This window comes from Alosa pseudoharengus, unplaced genomic scaffold (assembly GCF_046254945.1).
Source record: "Alosa pseudoharengus isolate Yale_2024_CS ecotype anadromous, Long Island Sound unplaced genomic scaffold, YU_APseudo_1.1 YU_APseudo_1.1_scf_4, whole genome shotgun sequence".
Taxonomy (NCBI): Eukaryota; Metazoa; Chordata; class Actinopteri; order Clupeiformes; family Clupeidae; genus Alosa; species Alosa pseudoharengus.
Window position 1 is genome coordinate 33,992,360 of NW_027468774.1, and position 21,340 is coordinate 34,013,699.

Sequence of the window (21,340 nt, forward strand, 5' to 3'; positions counted from 1 at the left end):
GGGTTCATTAAATTATTATGAACAGTAGTCAACCACTGTGACACAAAAGCACACCACAGTATGTCTGACTCTGCATATCATTCTACTGACCCTGGACCCTTTCACTGCTCTGGGGGGGAGAGAGAGAGAGAGAGAGAGAGAGAGAGGGGGGGGTGTCAGTGTCATTGCGTCATTGTGTCACCAACACACAGACAGACAGATGAAGACAGATCTAGAGAGCCAGCACACACCAGATTTGATAAACATATTCGAGCAGGAGGAACAAACCCCCAGTGCCCTGCTCCGCTACCCAATTAAACCCTACAAGCTGCTCTCTTCATTCTGGGCAAGTGTTACTGCACGCGCCTGAGAGAGTCTCTACACGCCCAGCAGAAAGGTGCGCGCCACGGCTAGGAGGCCAGAGCCTCACTACAACAGAAGGGAGGATACTGAGGGAGTAAATAAAGGCTTGCCAGAGACTGAATGGAGACACAATGGAGATCTTTGACTATCTACATGTTTACAAAAGATTACCATACTAGGGAGAGGAGTCTTGGGAGCTGGAGATTGTACTTTCTTTAAACATTAACGTTATTCTAAAATAATAACAGCCCATTTTGTATCAAATATGTTTATTGTATGGTTCAGAATGTGATGATCTGTGAAGCTTGTTTTACCAAAGAACAGTGGCTGGATAAAAACTGGGGGCAAGAAAAGAACAACCTCTTAAAGAAGGATTTAATGTTCAGAATCACTACCTACCAGGGCACTGAATAATCACCATGAGCTTAAAACTCACCATGACTCAGACTGGAAAAACTGTGCGAGTGTGTGTGTGTGTGTGTGTGTGTGTGTGTGTGTACTGGCTCACATTTGTGTGCACTTCTCTCAAACACAGGGAGGCTAAACTTCAGTCTGAGCCCAGGCTGTGATTTTACACCATGGAAACTCCTGATAACACAGAAACATGATTTTCTTCCTCTCCTGGAGAGCTGAATATTTTCTGGAAATGTACCACCCTCGGCGTTGCTGGTAATGCTGTGGTATGTGCTTCAGAATTAGTTTTATTTCTAGTCTTCCTTATTTTAGCTCTTAAACAGGATATATAAAGAGTGAACATGTTTAGCTAAGTTAATTGCATGCCATCTCTTACTACAGCTGTAACTGCAGAAGAACAATAAATATTTCATGAAAAAATTGACATTTTGCTGCTAGTGAATTCCAGTGTATCCACGTCTTGAACAGTCAAGAGAAGTAAATACTTGGGAAATGGGGATGTACAGACTAGAAAGAGGGAGATGTGAGCTGCCTGATCAAACGAAATCCCTGACTAGTGCACTCCTTGGAGTCATAGATGAAAGGAGAGAAACATGAGGTGTGTTTCCATGGTAAGAGAAGCAGCATAGCCCTTATGAAATGTGTAAAGATAAATATACGAGAATTCCTTTTCTAAGCAATTAGCAAATGAGATTTCCTTTTGAGATTTCCTTTTTAAAATAATTTACTAAAGCATGAGCCAAGGATTAGATCAATAATAAACTTGAGAAGTTAACCTGTCTTTGTGTCATAATCACTGAGGTTCACAGTATGTTCCTTATTGGTTTAATGTCTTGTCTTTATTTTTTAACCGGTGTGATGAATCAGTACAAATCACAGACCTCCTTCATGTCAATGAGCTTACTGCATCCACCAACACACATTTAACTAGAAGGGCACTCGGAGAGCTCAGAACTCTAACGAGGCTGAGCATTGTGCCTTGCATCATCGGTGAAAGTGAAACTGAATTACTCTAGGCGCCCCATGAGTCATATCTGCACCAAAATGCTAACGGGTCCTTCCTTGGCCCATGCCCCACCTTTCCAAGTTTCATTACAAAAACAAGCCAGTAGCTTTTGTATAATTCCGCTGAGACGGATAGACAAACAAACCAAACCAAAATGATTACGTCCTTCCCAGAGGTAAATATCACACGGATATGTCTGAATATTTGGGACCTTACTACTGGTGTTGCTGCATCCAGCAATTTACAACAGTGATCACATCCATGTACGGTTCTCTTCAGGCACAACACTTGTGGCATAACTGGAAGGATCAAATTCAAACAGTGAATTCAAATTCAAAGTTAGATCACACTAGAGATCTTGAGTGTGGAGTGAATGAAGACAAGGAAGCTACCTCTTTGGAAGCCGAAATCCAAATGAATGCATATGTGCATGTGTGTTTGCTGTAGACACTGCTCCACTGAGCTTATTAGAGGTGAATGGGTATGAGGCTGAGCTCGGCGTGGGGAGGGAAACCCAGCCTAGACCTGAACCACACCCACACCAACGGCCAGCTCATAGGAACCGTTGGTCTAGCCCCGTCTCTGTTCAAGCCTAACCTCCTGTTGCTACAGTAACATGTCTAAATCAGAGATCATTACAAGCTATCTGCAAGTGCTAATTGTAAGAGGATTTGAATTTTAATTGGATACGACGCTATAATTTGACTAAGCAAACAAACCATCTCCCCAGGGGTAACTGATTGAAATAACGTTTAGGTTTCAGCATAATATCTCATAAATCTGTTGGTTTATGCAAATTACAGTAACTGCTATGGCTAGTCCACCCACAATAACAGAGGTGACAGCCATGCACATGTGATTAAATAATGAGTGGTGTGAAAGTGAAACTTCACTTACTTTAGACTTCTCACTTACACTGAAAATTGATATTATGGCTACATTCTTAATCAATAATTTCAATATGTGTGTGTCTGTCTATTCCTGCATTGTTCTGATGGAACACTCAGAGTATTGCCATTCTGCAGTTAAGAATCATTGCTGCTGTTGCAGGAGTGAACACTGGCCTTCATAACATTTAAACAGACATTTGTTAGTAACCAATCTGCTTGTGACATTGCCATACTGTCTGAACTGTAATGTCTTTTCAGCACTTACTCATGTGACAAATGACAGATTGCCACCAGTGACACTTCCTTTAAGCATGACCACTAACTCCATGTCAGTGGCTTAGCAGAGTCCCTCCACACACATCCTCTGTGCCTGATATAACCACGGACAGCCTTATCACACCAACCAGCAACGGCCTCCACTTCTCTAGGCGTATGTTTGGCATTGGGACACCCTCACAATGACCCTGTGGCACACATGATGCAGGGCAGCTGAAGAGACTGGCAGGCTATCACAGCACACGGACAGGTGAGGGGTCCTGGCATGTGCAGGTAGGTGATCCTAAGCACAAGACCGCTGGTTGGCCCTGTCTGCATGCCTCTTGAATCTATGCCATCAAGTCAAGACAGGCCGAGGTCGGAAGCGGAGAGCCCAACACACAAGTGTAGAATTTAGCAGGAGACCCCCCTCCCCACCCCCTGTCACACACTGACATATACACAAACATAACACCCCTGCAGGCATGGACATATAATGAGCCAGTGGACTACAGAGTAGAGAAAAATACATTGAACAAGAAAAGCAGAATCTATGTTTTGTCCTCTGTCAAGGAAGCACCACTGGGTGGGTCTTTGTCGAAAGCGCAGCAAACATCTGATGCTATGTTTTTCCACAGAATTTCAACAATGTGTAACAACATTGTTAATGTTAAAAATGCAGGCTAATATCAGGATTGAGTTGCATAAATCTCTCGTTTATTCTCCATTCCTAGTTCAATCTCCATTCCATTTCACTTTTATTGAATAATGTGCCAGCTCTTATGATGTATTATAAAAGCCATTTGTCCTGGGTTGGGTTGCCTTGATAAATGGGACAACCAGACAGGCTAAGCTTGTACAGAATAATCACTGGCTGGCCATTAATCACAACCAGCACCCCTATTAGTGTACAAAAACACAAACAAATACAACTAAGTGAAAAGAAGGGGATCTGAGGCGAGATGTATCCCTTCCTCCGTCTTTGCGGCTCAGTCTTTCTTTCCAGGTCTGATTCACTCTCTCCATGTGTCTGTTTCGTGAAACCTGCAGCGGTACAGACAGCAGGGGCTGACTGTTAATGAAAGGCAGCGCAGGGCTTTCCTCTGGCAGACACCCCCCCCCACACACCAGCCGCCATAATCCTGCGTCTCCCAGCGTCTCCTCCCAGGCCTGGTCCCAGGGGATGCCTTGCTGATGGAGTGGAGTTATTAAAACATCTGTTTCCCTGATATCTGCGTCCGAAAGGGCTTTAGGCAACCAACAAGGACACATTTCATCTTTCCATGTCCTACTGAAGACATCCATGCTTGCCTTGGCTTAGGGGTTTGTATGAGTTTTATTGTAGGTGCTTAGAGAAGCTTGTTCTGTCAGAGAGTGATTAGTGGTTATTAAGGCATTGCCTTCCGAATACGCCAGACACTAAGTAAGAAGAGACAGACTATTTTATTTAACACATGCTGTCGAGCAGTGCAGGAACTATGGGTTCAATCATCTGTAGAACACAATATCAATAATATAACAAGTATAAGTATACATAATCCTTACTGTTTCTAAATATTGCTTCAAATAAATTGAACTTTCTGTTAGTAACTGCTCAATGTGTGCAGCTCAACCTATTCTAGGATGGGAAAGAAACAATGCAATGTGGTTTGATTACAAATAGCAGCACCCTATGATCAACCTGTCCTGGAATGAAAATTAGCCCACTGGGGTGCCTTCAAAACAAGAAAAATGACAGCTGTCACTTCAGCTTTCTTTAAGTAGTAGGCCCAATGTCTTAAAAGACAGCTCATGACAATAGCTCATACTGTGTCTTCCCACAAACCCCAGCTCCTTACACAAGCCCAGTATAGACATATAAATTCATATCAACTAAAATATGTTACTAATGCTAGCCTTTAATCTTAACTTAAGTTCAATTGCCGTGGAATTTAATAGAGAATCTACAATTAGCTGTAGATGTAGTGGTAGCTATTAGAATGAAAAACCTGCTGGCTAGAGTATCCCACCCATAGCATTTTAATAATACAAAAAGCAAGTGCAGAGGGCACACCTCCAAGACAAGAAGCCTTGGCCAGCTTTAATGCTAGCCCATCCATTAGCCCCATTTTGTTCTGCGGAAACAGTGGACAGCAGTCTCAAGCCAATCAATTGTTTAAATTAGCTAATTAAATGCAGGCTACACGCAGAGTTGGCCCATATGGAAGATCATCTGGAACAGGGATTGCTACGACCTGAATTCGAGGCTATGGCCTGTCAATGTGCCACTGAAGTAAAGATAATACAAACAGGAGAGTCCAGAGAGACCATTTCATTTTATAACTAAAACTGATGCAGCAGGATAGTGACATGAGATGGGAACCAAGAGGAGGAGGATATTCAAATATGGGGGTTCCAGTGGGGGATCCAGATCTCAGATGTTTCCTTGCTCTTTTTTATTACTTCCTCCCAAATGATTCTCTCCACCTCTGAAACAACAAACACTCGGTTGCCATTTGTTTGTTCGGCCTTTCAAGCCGAGGACCCCGGCGAGCATAGTACTCCTATGGTCAGAGAGTCCCACTCATGGAATTCTGTGTCAACTCCAGGGAAATTCCAAGGATAATTTTGCCACTTTTCTTTTTTTGTGCTGTCTGAGAGTCCCTCCTACACACAGCAGGGTTTGTTCTGCTCCAGTGACACAAGCCCCAGCATGTAAAAGCACTCCAGTCTCCGCGTGGGAGGCCTGACCATATACAATCAATCAGAAGTGTGGAAAACTCAGCCCTGTCCACTTAAAAGGAGTCCGTTCAGCTGCTACTACAGATATTTCAAGGGGCTCAAGTCAACACCATCTGTTGATGTGTTCTTCGACCCAATACAGTAAAATTATTATAAATCTGTTAGCTGTAAGCTCTGGCTACTCTCTGTTTATGAGCAGCATTATGACATCATGAGGGAGTGAGAGGAAGCTCCTCACCCACTGACCTCTCTATCACTCCTGTCGTAGCACAGGCCTGTCAATCACATGACACACACACACACACACACACACACACAGGCCAGTTCTGTCCTTATTATTATCACTGGGGTTCCATCACTGTTACAGGGCTCACTAGTGTGCTGATATGAAGTAACAGAAGAATGGCATTCAGTGACAGCGAGGTCAAGCAGGTTTTTAATTACATTTAGCCAACTCAGCTGCCTGAACGGGAGACTTCTTACAAACGCAGAGCAAGCAGGATCGGAGCAGCACTGGCTCAGAAAGTGCTCCGGTGAGAGATTTTGAGCATCCTTGATTCCTTCCAAAGCCCAGCGCTGAGAGTGAATAAGCAACACACTCATCCCACACACCTTACCTATACCCAGCAGCAATCAAATGCAATGTTGACTCTGCAGGGCCTGCTGAGGATTCCTCTGATAGTGTGGACTGGGTGTGACTATGCCACAAAAGAACAGGAAATTACACACCAGCTGCTGTCCTCTCATGTAAAATATGTGGGAATAAATATTGGCAAATTTCAGATTGTGGCAATCATTTGTTGTGAATGTCAATTTCGCTCGGACCATTTGTTTGATATGCGTGTGCTTTGTTCCCATAAATAAATACAGATTACGCAAACACTTTATAGACATGTTGGCTTGATTAAATGTAATAATCCAGACAGTTTAAAGAACAACTATTAGCAATTACTGCTTAGCACATCTAAAAGCACTTAAAGTGAAGATAACGTCTGGATGGGGTGCAGTTATTCCACTGTCATCCCTAACAATGGCTATATCAATGGTCATCATGAACACATGATTAAGTGACACTTGTAATCAAGCTGAAGCCTGAGTGGCTACACAAGGAATAGCTGGTCTGAATTTGCCTTTGCTTGCTGTCCTCTTTGCACTACCTTTATACATAGACAAGCACAGCAGTGTTTCCCACAGAATTGAATTCTGAATTCTATTTGTGGTGGTAGGTTTGCAGAACTAACTTGAATGCATCAGTTTTTAACAAATTAGTGTAGTGTGGTTATGATTCTAACCAGATTTAAGTCCAATTTAGTACAACCAGGAAATCCATTGTGTGGTGGTCAATGTTGATATTGTGGTGGGCCGCCACAAATAAGTCAATGTATGGGAAATACTGCACAGTATAGGAACCATCAAGAAAGGCCTAACCATCTCAGACCACTCAGATAAAAACAATGCTACAGGCATGAAGTGTGAGGATGCTCTTGCTGGGTAAGCACGTTAACTGTGCCATCAGTCAGATTTCCAGACCATTACAAGCCTCTGTGACCCAAACAACAGTCTACAGCACAAACAGGCTCATGGGGGAAGAGTGATTCAATGGCCATCACTTCCACCACCATCACTTTTGCCTTCATGTGAGCCTACAGGGGGTTTGGGGGGGGCAGAAATGATGGATGAAGACGAGATGAAAACTACCCGTGGAGAAAGATGAAAAGCCTTGAGGAGGAACAAAGAGATCACCAGGCATAAGCACAGAGTCACAGGGAGACTGTGCGCTGCGCTGCGCGAGCGACTCTGAGCAAAAGGAGAGAGGAAGGAGACAAGTGACTTACCAGGACTCTGTTCTCCACCTTGTCCCCTTTGATCTCCAGTTTAACCCTCTTCTTCACGGCCAGTTTGATCTTCCTCCCCACCGCATCCTTTATGCTCTCTGAGGACGGGAGAGGAGTAGAAAGAGAGTGAATCAACTTGAAATGAGCAATTGCTCTGCAGCTGCGTCCACAGACGGTCTTTCTCTCTCCTTCCATCTCTGGGTATGCAACTCAGCTGCAGACATCAGGCATTCAAAATACATTGTATACCCCTATAAGACACTCAAATGCACACGCACACAAGTACATGTTGACAAACACTGAAATACAGGCACAGACACTATACACACACAAAGACAGAGAGAGGGAGGGAGAGAGAGATACTGGCATTTCATGTAGGGGATGCAAATATTCACTGCACTAATAGCTGATCCTGTTGAAAATGTCCCTGAAGTGACAATCTCATCAGATGTTCAGTTACACTAAAAATGAGTTTGATCATTTACCATATGCTGTTCATTCTAGTGTGTTAATTAATAATGGCAATACTGACAAACATTAATTAATTTCCTCATTTCAGCCAGTCCTTGTGGATCAGTTTTTTAAAGCCAGTTTTCTGTCATTTGAGAGTTTGCCTCTCCAAGAGGAGCATTAGCATTCAGCTCATGGCTAGGAGATTGGTGCCACCACCCGTCATATTAGCCCCCGGTTCCACCCCTCACATTGATTTCACACCCCTTTCTTGAAGTTCTGTCTGGAAGTTGGACTGGCTTCACCCCAAAGTGGGTCATGTCACTCATAAAGCACCAAAGGCTTCCTGGGCCACATGAGGCCCACATGCAAAGGTCCTCTGCCCCCCCCCCTCCCCCTATGTGTAAAATGGCCTCTGTGGGCCATGGACAGTGAGCACCCAGTGGAGGCCAAGCAGGCGTTTGACCGCTAAGACAGCCTATGAAAACAGCTGACTTTTCAGCTGTAAATGGCATCTCTCATCTGCGTATGAGAAGGCTCCATGTCAGCAGACAAAGACAAAGTTGTTCATGCTGCTTAGCTCGTTCATGCTACTTAGCACTGTCTCTCTCACACACACACACACACACACACATACACACACACACACAGCCCAGGTGTGCGGTCCTGCATGCATCCTCTAAGCTGTCTCCAAACAAAGCTCCTCTACTCTGCTGCAAGTGGGCAGACCTCTGTGGCCGGCCAGACAAACAAAGCATCCACTTTCTCTTTCCCATCCTACAGCGGAGCCGTGCTCTGGCGCTCTGGTGCTAATTGCGCTTTGTCAGAACTCCAGCGCTTGCATGGCAAATGAGACCCTCTGTGAACCTCTCCGCTGCACCTGTGTGGAGAGAGACTCTGCCACAGGGCGGTTGGCGAGGCAGCCAGGAGTGTCTCTGGGGTTTTTAGTGCGCCTGATGCATGAGGTGCATCCCACTGCCAGGAGTGTCACAGTATTAATCATCACAATGGCTGAATGAGCCGCAAGGTCCCTCAGACATAGAGAATCTGTGGATGGATACAAACAGTGGACTATCCTAGAGTATATGGAGGCCATGAGTGTCACAGTATTAATCACCACGATGGCTGAATGAGGTGCAAGGTCCCATTAAGGGTCTGCAGATACACACAGTGGACTATCCCAGAGTCTGTTGAGTGAGGTAAAACCTCTTCTCTGTCCTACTCAACATAGACGAGTCATGGCATGAGCAATGGTTGCAGAGGGGATTTCAGACTAGTCTTCCAACCATCACCTCTTCCTATTTCATCCCATACCCAGGGATGGATTACTGCACGGGCCTACTGGCCTCATCAGAAATGATGGATGAAGACGGGCCCAGGGGCCCAAGGGGTCAGGGGGCCCTGAAGCCCAAGCCTTTGCATGGAATCATTGCCTCAATATCAACAAATCAGGATGTAGGCTATGAATCTGATTGAATTTAGTATTGGCCATCCCCAAAATCCACCAGAATACAGGAAATCACATCAAACAAATCCCCCCTCCCTCCCACATATATGACAATTAGTGGGGGGCCTTTATACATCTGGGCCCAGGGGCCCGAAAGTTCATAATCCGCCCATGCCCATACCTACAGTAAAAGCATTTCTGAACACTGGACAGGTCAAAATGTGGCCAATTTTCAGAGGTTGAGAGCAATTCAGAGGTTCATCAATCTAATGGGATTCACAAGCCTACAATGTGATAAAAGTCTAGACAGCTGCGTTTTGATGCGCGTATGAATCTAATACATAGATGGATTCACTGAGACACGAAATGACAGACTTTAAAATTAACTTTCAAATCAAATCATTAATATAAGGTTTCGATGGACCTACTAAAACTAAGTGTAATTAAGCATTTTCCTCAACATAGCACAAGAAAAGAAAGGAAAAAGAAAATCCAGTTACACGATGTTGAACTGTACTGCTATGACTTACGCACCGCTAATGTGTATTGTTCTCAAGCCGTTCGTGGCTTCCTATCAGCATTTTTAACGCTGTAAGAGTATGAACTGCTGTCAAACCCGTCCCATGGCGCTACACGACCTAAGTCTCAATAACACAATGGGGGGAATTAGTAGGCTATAGGATAACGTTAATGTGATGAAACCGACTGTAAACACTAGCGATAGCATGCCATATAGACACGATATTTGTAGTTTTCGAGATAGACTATACTCCCTACTTTTACAGAGACGAATGCTTAATATGCAACAAAGACAGTTTCAGATAGATCAGTCAGCAGACATTTGTAAGCTGCCCATAGCGCGCACGCATTGAGCAAATCTGGCAATAACTGAAGATTCATTTTTCAAAATATACGGAAACTTCTTGAAAATGACTACAGCAATTTCACATCAGTTTACGTAGAAATAGTAGCCTAGGATTATTCAACCATGTCCGGAGACGTGCTACAAAAATGTTTATACGAACGCTTACCAAGCAGTTCTTTGGGAACATCTGATATTTCCTCAGTCATCCTGGACTTCGTTGTCGGTAATTATATCCACATGAAGATTATCCTGACTTGACTGAAAGACAATGCGCTCTGGAGATGAACAAACATATAACGGAGTAGAATGTGGAGGTAGGCTATTCCCTAGTGTTCGTTCAATCGGTATCAGGTGCCGCTTCGGACACTTTACATGTCTCCCTCCCCCTGCGATGTCGGTATTATATATCCACGTTTGTCGCGGAGCATGTCCTTCTTTCAGTCGGCTTATGATGAATTCGACGAGGAAAATCATGTATTGAGTGATAACCGGAGACCGAGAGAAGGAATCCCCCGATTAAGCTTCGGTAGTATTGTAGGCTCACCTCGCGAGAATGAACCGCCCGGAAGACTCACACACCCTCCTCATTCAAACCCTCGCCTCACCGAGCCAGTGATAACGCGAGCCCTCCAAAGGACATCCGCCGCAGCGCATATCAGGAGACAAGGGGACCCTGAGTCACTCTCCAACACTGAATGGCAATGGGAATGTTCAGACAGTGACATCTGCTGGCTTTCGTCTGAAATCACACAGTTAAGTCAATTAGGCCTACTGCCCTGACGAAATCTATCAGTATTGGTTGAAACTGGTCAGGCGTTTTTTTTCTTCTTATTAGGCCTACGTGCTGCATTCTGTCATTGTAGTTCTGTATTCCACAAATATCCTATACTTGAAAGGGGAATGCAAAACCGTTTTTAGGGTTGCGTAGGAGAATAAAGTGTCTCATTCTTCTTGGTAACATTTTTCATCAAACATAGCTTCATGGTATGGTGTCTTTCACTATATGTCACAGATTCTCTGAAGGATTAGGCAATGATTGGGATGGTGTAGGCTTGTGGCATTACCTGTGTTAGATATAGGCCTACACTGTGCTGTTTTGAGGATTGGTCACCTTCGGAACATTTGGCTTTATTGATAGGATTTAATGTTGATCTGCTAAAATCAGGGGAGCCGCAGGGGGCTGCTCTAAGGGCCCAGCACTGAAAGAGAGTAGGCTATTATTAATATAATTAATACTATAATTATTTTCTGTCATAGGCCCACATTTTCTATTTATATTCTATTATATTGTGGTAATGTGGTGGCAACATGGGGCGTAAGCTAAGGTAAGCTAAGGCTCATTTGTTTTGTGTTTGTGACGGACTGTGCCTAGGTTGATGGTGGTTGGCTAGGGTTTTTATGGTTATGGTTCAGTCCACATCAACGGGACGGACCAACCTAGCCAACCTAGACCATACGCTGGTTAAGAGTATGTTGGGTATTGGATATTTCAATGTGGTAATATGGTGGCAGCATGGAGGGGAGTGTCTCTAGGACGCTGGTTTCACTGTTAAGCCTTCATGAGGTGTCATGGGCCTAACTTAACGAAACATTTGTGAATGAGGGTGCCCACTTGATAACCCCAATGACATGCCCCATATTATATACTGCGGTTGGATGGGCCATTTGTCTTGTGTTTGTAATCATTGGTTGGCAGATTTGTGGGTAGCGTGCTTTTTTTAAAAGTTAATTTGAGTAGGGGCTTCTGAATGTGTTTTTACCTTTGATTTTGGCACAAGGGATTATAACATATAATCCTGTGTATTAATGTAAAGTTCTAGCAGCACCCCTGGCTGAAACAATGCCTTTTTGCAACACTCCAAGAGCAGAGTTTTAAGGATACACCACAGTAGCTCTCCAGATTGCAGATTGACACCTGCACCCACATTTCAACCACTGAGCTTATATTTTTCAGGGTGCCCTCTGTAAATATCTTCCACAGATGCTTGGACTGCAGGACAGACCTTTTCTGTAGTGTGGTGCTACTTTCTTCTAATGGAACCAGCTGCTCTCCACCTGTCATCGAAACATTTTGATATTTTCTGGGCGAAGTATTGGAATTATTGTCTCTTTAGTCTTCATTTCCTCTGTTATTCACAATCCTGGCTGAATTTGTTGGCACCCTTACGAATATTGAAAGAATGTTTCATCTTGTCTCTAAAAGTGATGAAATTCAAAGCCATTTTCTTGTATAACTGCATGCCTTTGTTATGCAATAGAGAGTAAATCAAAGGAAGTTTGAAAAGAGATCATTAGTAAATTATTTTAAGTAGATATTCTAAAATGGCCCGTACGGATTTGTTGGTAACCCTAAAAATATGATACATTATTGGATTAAAGTGATGTTATTCATTCATCTCATCTAAATGGAGAAAAGTAGTTACTCTTCAGTTTGGTACCATTGTGATCAGAAAGGAAATTATAGACAAGCATAATAAAGTCTATCTCCAAGCAGCTTGACATTCCTGTGACTAGTTGCAAAGAGGAAAAGAGCGATGAGCCAAAGAAAACATCCAAGAAAAACTCCAAGGTCAGGGTACATCAGTGTCTGATCACACCATTGGTCACTTTTTGGACAACGCTGAGCTCCTTGGAGGACTCAATTGTTGAAAGGAAAACCAAAAAAATAGCCAGACAGGAATTGGCTAAAATGCATATTGTCAAATCCTTCTGGAGAGATGTCCTTTGGATGGATGAGACAGAGATGTTTTGGCAAGTCACATCAGTTCTGTGTTCACAGATGGGAAAAATGGAATCTGTGCCTTTAATCTGTGCAGGGCACAATGAAATCTCAAGACTAGAAGGCATCCTGGAACGAAACATGCAGCCCAATGTCAGAGAGTGCAGTGCCAGTCGCAGGTAATGGACTCGCACCAACAGGATAATGACCCAAAAGATACAGCTAAGAGCATTCAAGAATGATCAAGTAAGCAACGGCGGACTATTCTGAAAATGGGCTTCTTAAGTCCAGACCGAAAACTCATTAAACATCTCAGGAAAGGACTGAAGCATGCAATCAGCGGATGGACTTGAGACATCTGGAGCAGTTTGCACAGAAAGAGTGGTCAAAACTATCTGTTGACAGATGTCTGATTCAAAGCTACAGAAAGCATTTTTTTAAGTGATTGCCTCTAAAGGTTGTTCAACCTTGCGCAACATTTGTGTGTCAAAGTATTTCAAAGAAAAATTGAGTTCTTTTCTTTTGTTTGCAGAAGGGTACCAACAATTTTGGGTAGGTATATATATTTATCAAAACACCTACATATATCTTTAACCAACACCCAACATCAACACTCTAATGATATGCTTTTAGTTTTAGTAGGGCATTAAAAAATACTACATCTTGCACTGTTAAAGCCTACATTGTCATTCCTGATGGCAAATCCTACCCACTAGATGGCAGTACATATTTATGTTGCATTTACTTTGGAACGAGAAGTAGACGAGACCATTTGAGCTCAGCAGCAGATTAGACAAATTGTGGTACTGAGGAGAAACTCTCAGAGGAGCACTTTGTTTATTATGGGTTTTTTGGGGTTTTTTTAAAACACATGGTATTCAACTTTAACTGATATTACATGTCATTTAAAAATATAGCCTTTTGTGAATTTACTACAAAAACACAGTGATAAATCACTACATAACGGAAAATGCATACAAAATGGATGATATTCTTTCACTGAAATGCAGGAGGAAAAGTTATTATGTTCAGGAAGATATTATGGATAATGGACAAATCCATATTATTTACTGGTGGTCAGCAATGTTCTAAATGACTGACTGACATTTGATATCTGTATTGAGATCAAGTGGAGAAATTTTAGTGATTGTATGAATGACACTTTGTATTTTTTCTCTGGCATATGGACAGGTCAACCTCACACCCATGTTTGGGTCTCTGTCCGTCACCCTCTGACTCAACAGGTGCCCTCTTGAGAGGGGGAGAGTTCTGCTTGCGTTGGGAGAGACCTCTTTTTCCACGCTCTGCTTATTTATGAATAAGAGAATAGTGAGGATTCATTTTGTTTGAGTTCAATGACATTTTCCGAGACGGAAAGCTGGAAAATGTTACTTTTTCGATGTGTGACATGTGCTTTGTCCCAGTGCTGCTGCATGTCTGTGTGAAAATTGGCTAGACATCTGAGGCTCTTTCACTGAACTGGAAATTTTTCAAAACTTCAGCCTTAGTGACAACCAGAGCCGATGCCACAGTCTTATGAATCGGTTTCACTCTTTGATCAAGAGAGTGACAACACACCAAATCTGACCTGTGTCCTTCTTTTGGACCTCACATGATACCTCAATTTAGTTTTGGAAAGTCCTGTGAATAAAAATAAAACTGTTGGCACTTCCCCTCCTCAACATCCAATCACTCCAAGGACTCACCAACACGCAAACACTTAGGAACAGTGTATTTCCAATTTTCGGGGAAATGTGATGGAAACAGACAGCCTCGTGAGTGAACATCGAGCCGGTAGCTTTACGAGACTAAATAGTAAAATATAATGCGACTTAGAGAGCGAGAGAGAGAGAGAGAGAGAGAGAGAGTTGAAAGCCTTTCCAAAGCCCTATTTTATATATGACCTGAACCTTGCTGTTCTTGTAATTTCTTCAAGCTGTCCCTGTCGCTTCCAGTCAAAACATTAAGGCCTTTCTTTATTTTATGTCTGTGGCCTGCCCACTCTCTGTCTTTCCATAATGCATTCTGCACTTGTCTGGCATGGCGTCAGGTGAATTGGTGGGTTGAACAGTCTGTCCTGGATTTGCTCTCAAGCATCTGGTAGACATCTATGGCAGTAGAGTGACCAGGGACCTACTCCCATTGGACTCTCAGGCTCTGCGCAAACAAATGGTCCCACTGCTTCTCTAGCATTTTAGTCTTTAGCATTGTCAGTATACTTGCTGATATTATCAATATGATATCAATACACTGAGGATACAAGAGAAGATGTGTTTATTGTATTATGAATCATGCCTTGGATGTGAGTATGCGTGTCACTAACTTATGAAGCCCAGCTTTGCAACCACCTTCATCCACTATCAATCAAACATGGGATCCACACAGACCTTCCTGCGGTGACTCAGTCCTATTCTGTGGATCATCATAAAAGGGATGGGGAGGTGCTTTTTAAGCCGTTCGGGTAGTGTATGACACTGTGAGCTGCCTGTATCCAAGTTCAAAGGACACCAGGAATAGCTTCAAGGGAGGACACTCCTTCTATGTGACTCAGTGAGTGCATACAGTGAGTCATTTGATCGTTTGTTTGTGTCCCCGCATGCAAGTTATTCTGTGAGCGGATGCTAAAAGTGACTTTCCCCCTTACTGACTCACCGTATACAGTGCATACGTCTCTCAGCACGTGAGCGTGGCACCTCATAAGCGGAGCCGAGGAAGTCTCCGATCAAGGCACACAAGCTTGAGTTTGTGCGTGCCTCAGGAGGTCATCCAGCGTGCATTTATTTCAGGCTTACCGTGTCTTTGGGAAATTCTACTTCACTGTTTGCTTCAAGTGGAATTTCCAAAAAGCAAAGAAATAAACATTGGCCTCCTTAAAAACACATACTCAAAGAGTGTGAAATTCCATTCAAAGTCAAGAATACACTGAAAATATACAGCATTTGCTGCAACACCTTTGATTATTTTGAATGGATTTCGCTAACTACTAGATGCTTTAGACCCACAGCAAGATTTTAATACTATAATAGTGTTAAGTGTTAGTTTGGCCTTTCCAGTGCTTCCACTGTCTTCCTCTGACGCCTTTCAGCAGTGTTGTTTGAGCAGTGTTAATAGCCCTGGGTCACTATCTGTAGTAGCACGTCATTGTGGATAACTTGCATTACTTAAGCCTTAAGGTCAGGTTCTGCTTTTGTGTTGGTTTGGTTTTTCTTGGGTTCCCTTTTCTCCCAGTGTGTCCTGAGCATGAAGCTGCATACATAACATCAGGGCTTCATGCCTCAAAACATACCTCAAAACATGCCTCTCATGCAAATTCTCAGTCTATCAGTCTACACATAATCTTACTGAACACATAACTGACATGCTATTCCACCCACCTCATATACAATACAAATTCATATACCCACTCACACACATGCACAAAGCCACATGCAAAACATTTAAAGATGTGTGGACTAACACCAGTCATACTCTCTCTATTGACCGTTTGAAGATAGTTGGGGCAGCCATGGCCTACTGGTTAGCACTTTGGACTTGTAACCGGAGGGTTGCCGGTTCAAACCCCGACCAGTAGGAATGGCTGAAGTGCCCTTGAGCAAGGCACCTAACCCCTCACTGCTCCCCAAGCGCTGCTGTTGATGCAGGCAACTCACTGCGCTGGGATTAGTGTGTGCCCTGATGTTGTGTATGCAGCTGCATGCTCGGGACACACTGGGGACACACTGTGTGTTCACTGTGTGCGGAGTGTGTTTCACTAATTCACGGATTGGGATAAATGCAGAGACCAAATTTCCCTCACGGGATCAAAAGAGTATACTTATACTTAGTTCCATTATCAGCATCATAGTTGTTCCTACAAGGCTTTCGTTTTAACATTCCATATGTTATCTTAATGAAGCGGAAGTAGATTGGGAACAAAATAGAACGTTCAAGCATTGTTTTTGTTTTTCTTGTTGTTGAAAGGGTCTATAGGAAACTAACAGCAGTACTGTAAGAACACACTAATGGCCCACAGCAGCCATCCCATGGCTCCCATCATCAGGAAGGGATTGGCTCCTCCATAGGAAACCCACACATAACTGGGCACTCATAAACATTTCAGTTGGGTTTAGTCATAACCCTAGTCACTGGGGGAAGCCTGGGTGGTACTGCTTGTTCAGTGGTAGGTGTGATCTTCATGGTTCACTTCTGCCTAATTGTGGATTTGTGTATCTCTGCAGGAGAGCCATATGGAACCAGTGGAAGTGCGGTTTGATTAATGACTGTGAAGCTAATCACGTAGACTGGGAGGGCATTGTTGTGTTTCTTATTTATTTTGTCTGGTCTCCCGCTCCTTGCCTGATCTCCAATTCTAACCAGATACAACCACAAGGAATGTGCTTTATGAGCAAGACGAGACTGTTACACTGGATTACCTCTTCTTAACTGAACTTCTGGATAGAACTCAGTGAGACTCCACTCGACTCACCCATAGAAAAAGTTGGTGTTGTAAAGGTGTTGTTGTCAAAAACACATTTATTTCTAATGAAAGTTGAAAATACTGTATGTGCAATACAAAATGCTACATTTTTGTTCTCCTCTTATGATAAATGTTAATAAATGTCATTTTTCCTTTGGTCTTTCATGTGTGTGCCTTGATGCTGGGTCTGTGTGGCGATTTCGTTCTCAAGCTCACAGTGCTTCATCTGCTCGTCTATCTCACTGATCTTCCTCTCCAGCTCGCGGCCCACGTTGTACATCTCTCCTCTCAGGGTGTTGACCAGCTGCCTGAGTCTGGGCTCCGGCTGCTCCTTGGCCCACTTGTCGATGGCCGCCAGCAGACCGGAGCGCTTCGAGGACGGGGACCGTTCTTCGCCTGCAGGCTGCTTGGTCTCCACTCTCAGGCCCATGTGGACCCTGGCCAACTTCCTCATCTTCCCAAGCCGTAGCTTCTCATGGCTGAAGAAGGCCGAGAGGATTCGCCTGAGTGGAGCCAGTGGGCCTGTCACACAGTCACACACAGCCATTTCACCATCAGTTCATTGGTCAGGCTGTGCAGCCATATATATATATATATATATATATATATATATATAACACAACAACAGAAAAGTACAATAACTGTATAGTATATAAGATGGAGCTATAAGACACATCATCAATCATTTTTTGTTTATTTAAAGGTGCTCTAAGCGATGCCACACATTTTTAGGCTAAAACATTTAATGTCACTTACTGCAAACATCACCTTACCAACCGCTAGCTGTCTGTGTCCTGAATTCACTGTAAAAAAACGTGATCTCTGTGGACAGCCCAGGCTTCAAAAACGGCAACAAAAACAACCTTGGCAAACCTAGCCCATAAAAACTTAACAAACTGTTCCAGCAAATCACAGACGAGATGCGCGTTTAGGAGAGTTTCAATTGCATGGGAGCAGCACGGGAGAGAGGGGGAGGAAGTAGCGAGCTAGCTCTCTGTTTTGTTTGAAAGTCAACAGAAGTGACGTTACCCAGCATCGCTTAGAGCACCTTTAAGTTGCATATATGGTATTGGAACAATATATTTACTGCATTTAGACATTCAGCTTTTATCATTTTTATGTTAGACATTTTATGTGTGTGACTAAATTTTTTTCTTTACCTTGGTCCCTCTGCTCTTGACATGACATGCAAATGTTGTCATGCCATTCAGAACCTTTTAAGGCTACTCTAAGCCCACGGGCTGCACAGTCGGTGTGATGGACACAGACTGCAGTGGAGGATCTCTCTGGAGAGAATGTGCCAAGCTCACAGGTGTCACACACTGTGTTCCGCATGGCGCTACCTGTTGAAGATATTCCGAGAGAAATGTTACCACCATGGCCAAAGACATGAAGACATTTGTGGATGTGTTGTTTGCAGGAGCACATATAGAGTAAAATGGTTCACTTCCCTGAAATTTGAATGAGAACACAGATCATGTGCTGCCTGGATGGTTTACATTGGACCACTCTGCTTACCTCTCTGTTTGACGCCCTCTCCAGGGGGACAGTCCCTGTGCTTCACACAGAAGTCAGCGCGCTTGCAATAGCCCTCCTGGCACTCGCACACCCGGTCGTTGAAGGCCGTGCACTCCTGCTTCACCACCTGGTGCTCACTGCAGAACGTGGAGCAGTACAGACACTTGGGCAGGTAGTTGTGGAATTGGGTGAAGTGGTTGAGAGGGCAGGGTGCACAGATGGTCTGCCTGTTGGGGGTGCAGGGAGCCTTCATGTAGAAGCCTGCGGGACATCGGTCGCAAATCAGCATCTTCCTGCTCAGAGGGTCCCTGTGCTGGAAGGTGTGTGGCTCTGAAGCGACGCTGACCAACAGGGCACAGACAACCACAAACACCCACAGTGTGTGGGGAGGCTGTGGAGGAGACATGACTAGAATATCACACTGAGAGCAAACATGTATTTTACACAAGTGGTCTGTAACTAAGATGCTTTTGAAACCATAAATATCGATGAGAATTAAAATGCTCTTATAACCAACATGCAACTTTTCCCATCGGTATACATTAATAAAAATATGTGAAAATCCAAACAAAGATATAGGCTGTGTTCCAATTCGCACACTTCTGTACAATACCTTCTGTACTCACTTCTGTGCAATATCTAATAGGCCCTCCTTGCACTCGCATACCCGGTTGTTCAAGGCTGTGCACTCCTGCATCACTAGTGTAAGTACAGAAGTATGCGAATTGGAACACAGCCATAGTCTTAATCAGGCAAACACTTACATTCCCATCAGCTGTAGTAGGCATACATTACTGAATTTAAGTGCAGTTGCTTCTGGAACTATTACCAAAAAATGCCTAATGCTACATTTTTGTATTACCAAATAAATGCTAAAGCATATCATCATGTCAACTCACCATTTTAAGATGTTGCTCTGACAAAAGAGAAAGGACTAGGGGTTCCACAGACTTTTATAATGACTGCAGACTAATTTTGAGGAACAGAAAGAGAGAAGTTTTATTTTATTTGGTTTTGTGGGTGTGGGTTGTGCATGTGTGTGACGGCAGGTGGGTGTAAAATGCTCCATGGTAGCAAACAAATTTACAAACATTTGTATTCTCAATACCTCTTCCCAATTTCTCCATAGATAAACAAAAATATATAAAACATCAATCTGATGTCATCAGAACTTAATCATTTAACACATGGTATTCAAACCATTACTTCAATATCGCCCATTTTTTCATTATATATATATATATATGTGTGTGTGTATGTGTGTGTGTGTGTGTGTGTGTGTGTGTGTGTGTGTGTGTGTATTCTTTTATTCATAATATATGTTTTAATAGTTTCTGTTTTGAGTTACAGAGATACACATGGCCCACAGTCCATAGTGGAAACTGTTTTTTATTATTATTAATAATAAAATGTCATTCCAAATTGGATGTACTGGATTATATTGAAAGGTCAAACTATCACTACATCTGCAAATGTCATCTGCCTTTTGCAGACACTCGTGAATACAATAATGCGGATGTGTCTATATTTCCTCTGGAGAACATGATAACGGTTACTTTAAAGGTCAAAGGTATCTTTCAGGTGGATGTGTCTATGGTTTATGTCTGCACTCAGACAGTGCGTAATGCAACAGTCATTGCATTTAAGAACTGCAGATAGCAATTGCAAAGCTGTATTGATTGGTTTACATTTTTGACATCTTTGAATCTGTAGTCATACTCAAGACAGGTGTGACATAATGACTCATCTGAGCAGGAAGCACCAGTCATGGCAGAATCTGATTACAACCCCCCCCCCCCACACACACACACACACAGTACACTCAAAGCAGTTAGCACTCCATTAAACACCATGGGCAAACATGAGACACGACAGTCCTCTATCCAAACTCACTTTGCATGATAGCTATCAATGGCTAGTGTTGGCTCCATTCAGTCGAGAAATTTTCAAATTTGAGAGATGACAAAAGGGTCAGTGTGTGACACGGATCTTTGGCTACGCTACTAGGGGCAGGTCACATCAAACCAGTGGGAAAAGACAACAGACCAAAAAATGAGCGTTACATCACACTTTTATCTGCTAAAGTGCCTCTGCAGAAGAGTATGAACATATCAAAAGTTTCTCTAGTGTACAAAAGTTATTTACAGAAGACTTAAAGAAGAATACAGATAGAAGCTAGTCAGACTTGATTTGCAAAAATATGTAAAAAGTAATGACATCATCAAAGGTAGCCTCTTTGATTCCTTTTTGGTTATTCAAGTGTGTCCAAAAAACAGCATAATTATTAGTCTCTATCTACCACCTTGTAGGCTCATTGTAGTCGTATTGTGCTAATTTAAACAGGAAAAAGCAGAGGTGAGAAAGTTTGTGAAGCTGTGACTAAGATTTAGGAAGGCTTGTAGGCCTATGTTACACTGTAACT

At 43.1% G+C, this 21,340-nt stretch overlaps 2 protein-coding genes across 3 annotated transcripts in view; both read right to left on the bottom strand.

The window, feature by feature from the left end:
• Nucleotides 1-10,757, bottom strand: part of LOC143102409 (F-actin-uncapping protein LRRC16A-like) — a 63,805-nt gene extending 53,048 nt beyond the window's left edge. The window contains exons 1-2 of the mRNA XM_076265966.1: nucleotides 10,392-10,757; nucleotides 7,464-7,561 (exon numbers count right to left, since the gene is read on the bottom strand). Of these exons, the coding sequence (XP_076122081.1) occupies nucleotides 7,464-7,561; nucleotides 10,392-10,431 (138 nt within the window). The 5' untranslated portion in view covers nucleotides 10,432-10,757. The remainder of the gene's footprint in view (nucleotides 1-7,463; nucleotides 7,562-10,391) is intronic.
• A 6,681-nt stretch (nucleotides 10,758-17,438) lies between these two features.
• On the bottom strand, nucleotides 17,439-19,906 carry LOC143102411 (tumor necrosis factor receptor superfamily member 11B-like). Of its 2 annotated transcripts, none has more exons than XM_076265968.1 (4): nucleotides 19,818-19,906; nucleotides 18,919-19,309; nucleotides 18,561-18,743; nucleotides 17,439-17,922 (listed from the first exon to the last, which is right to left on the bottom strand). In XM_076265968.1, the coding sequence occupies exons 1-4, from the start codon at nucleotides 19,818-19,820 to the stop codon at nucleotides 17,534-17,536; spliced, it is 966 nt and encodes a 321-aa protein (XP_076122083.1). In that variant the 5' UTR covers nucleotides 19,821-19,906; the 3' UTR covers nucleotides 17,439-17,533. The 2 variants fall into 2 exon arrangements, with proteins under 2 accessions (XP_076122083.1, XP_076122082.1); XM_076265967.1 differs by lacking the exon at nucleotides 19,818-19,906 and adding an exon at nucleotides 19,545-19,603.
• Between the last annotated feature and the right edge of the window lie 1,434 nt (nucleotides 19,907-21,340).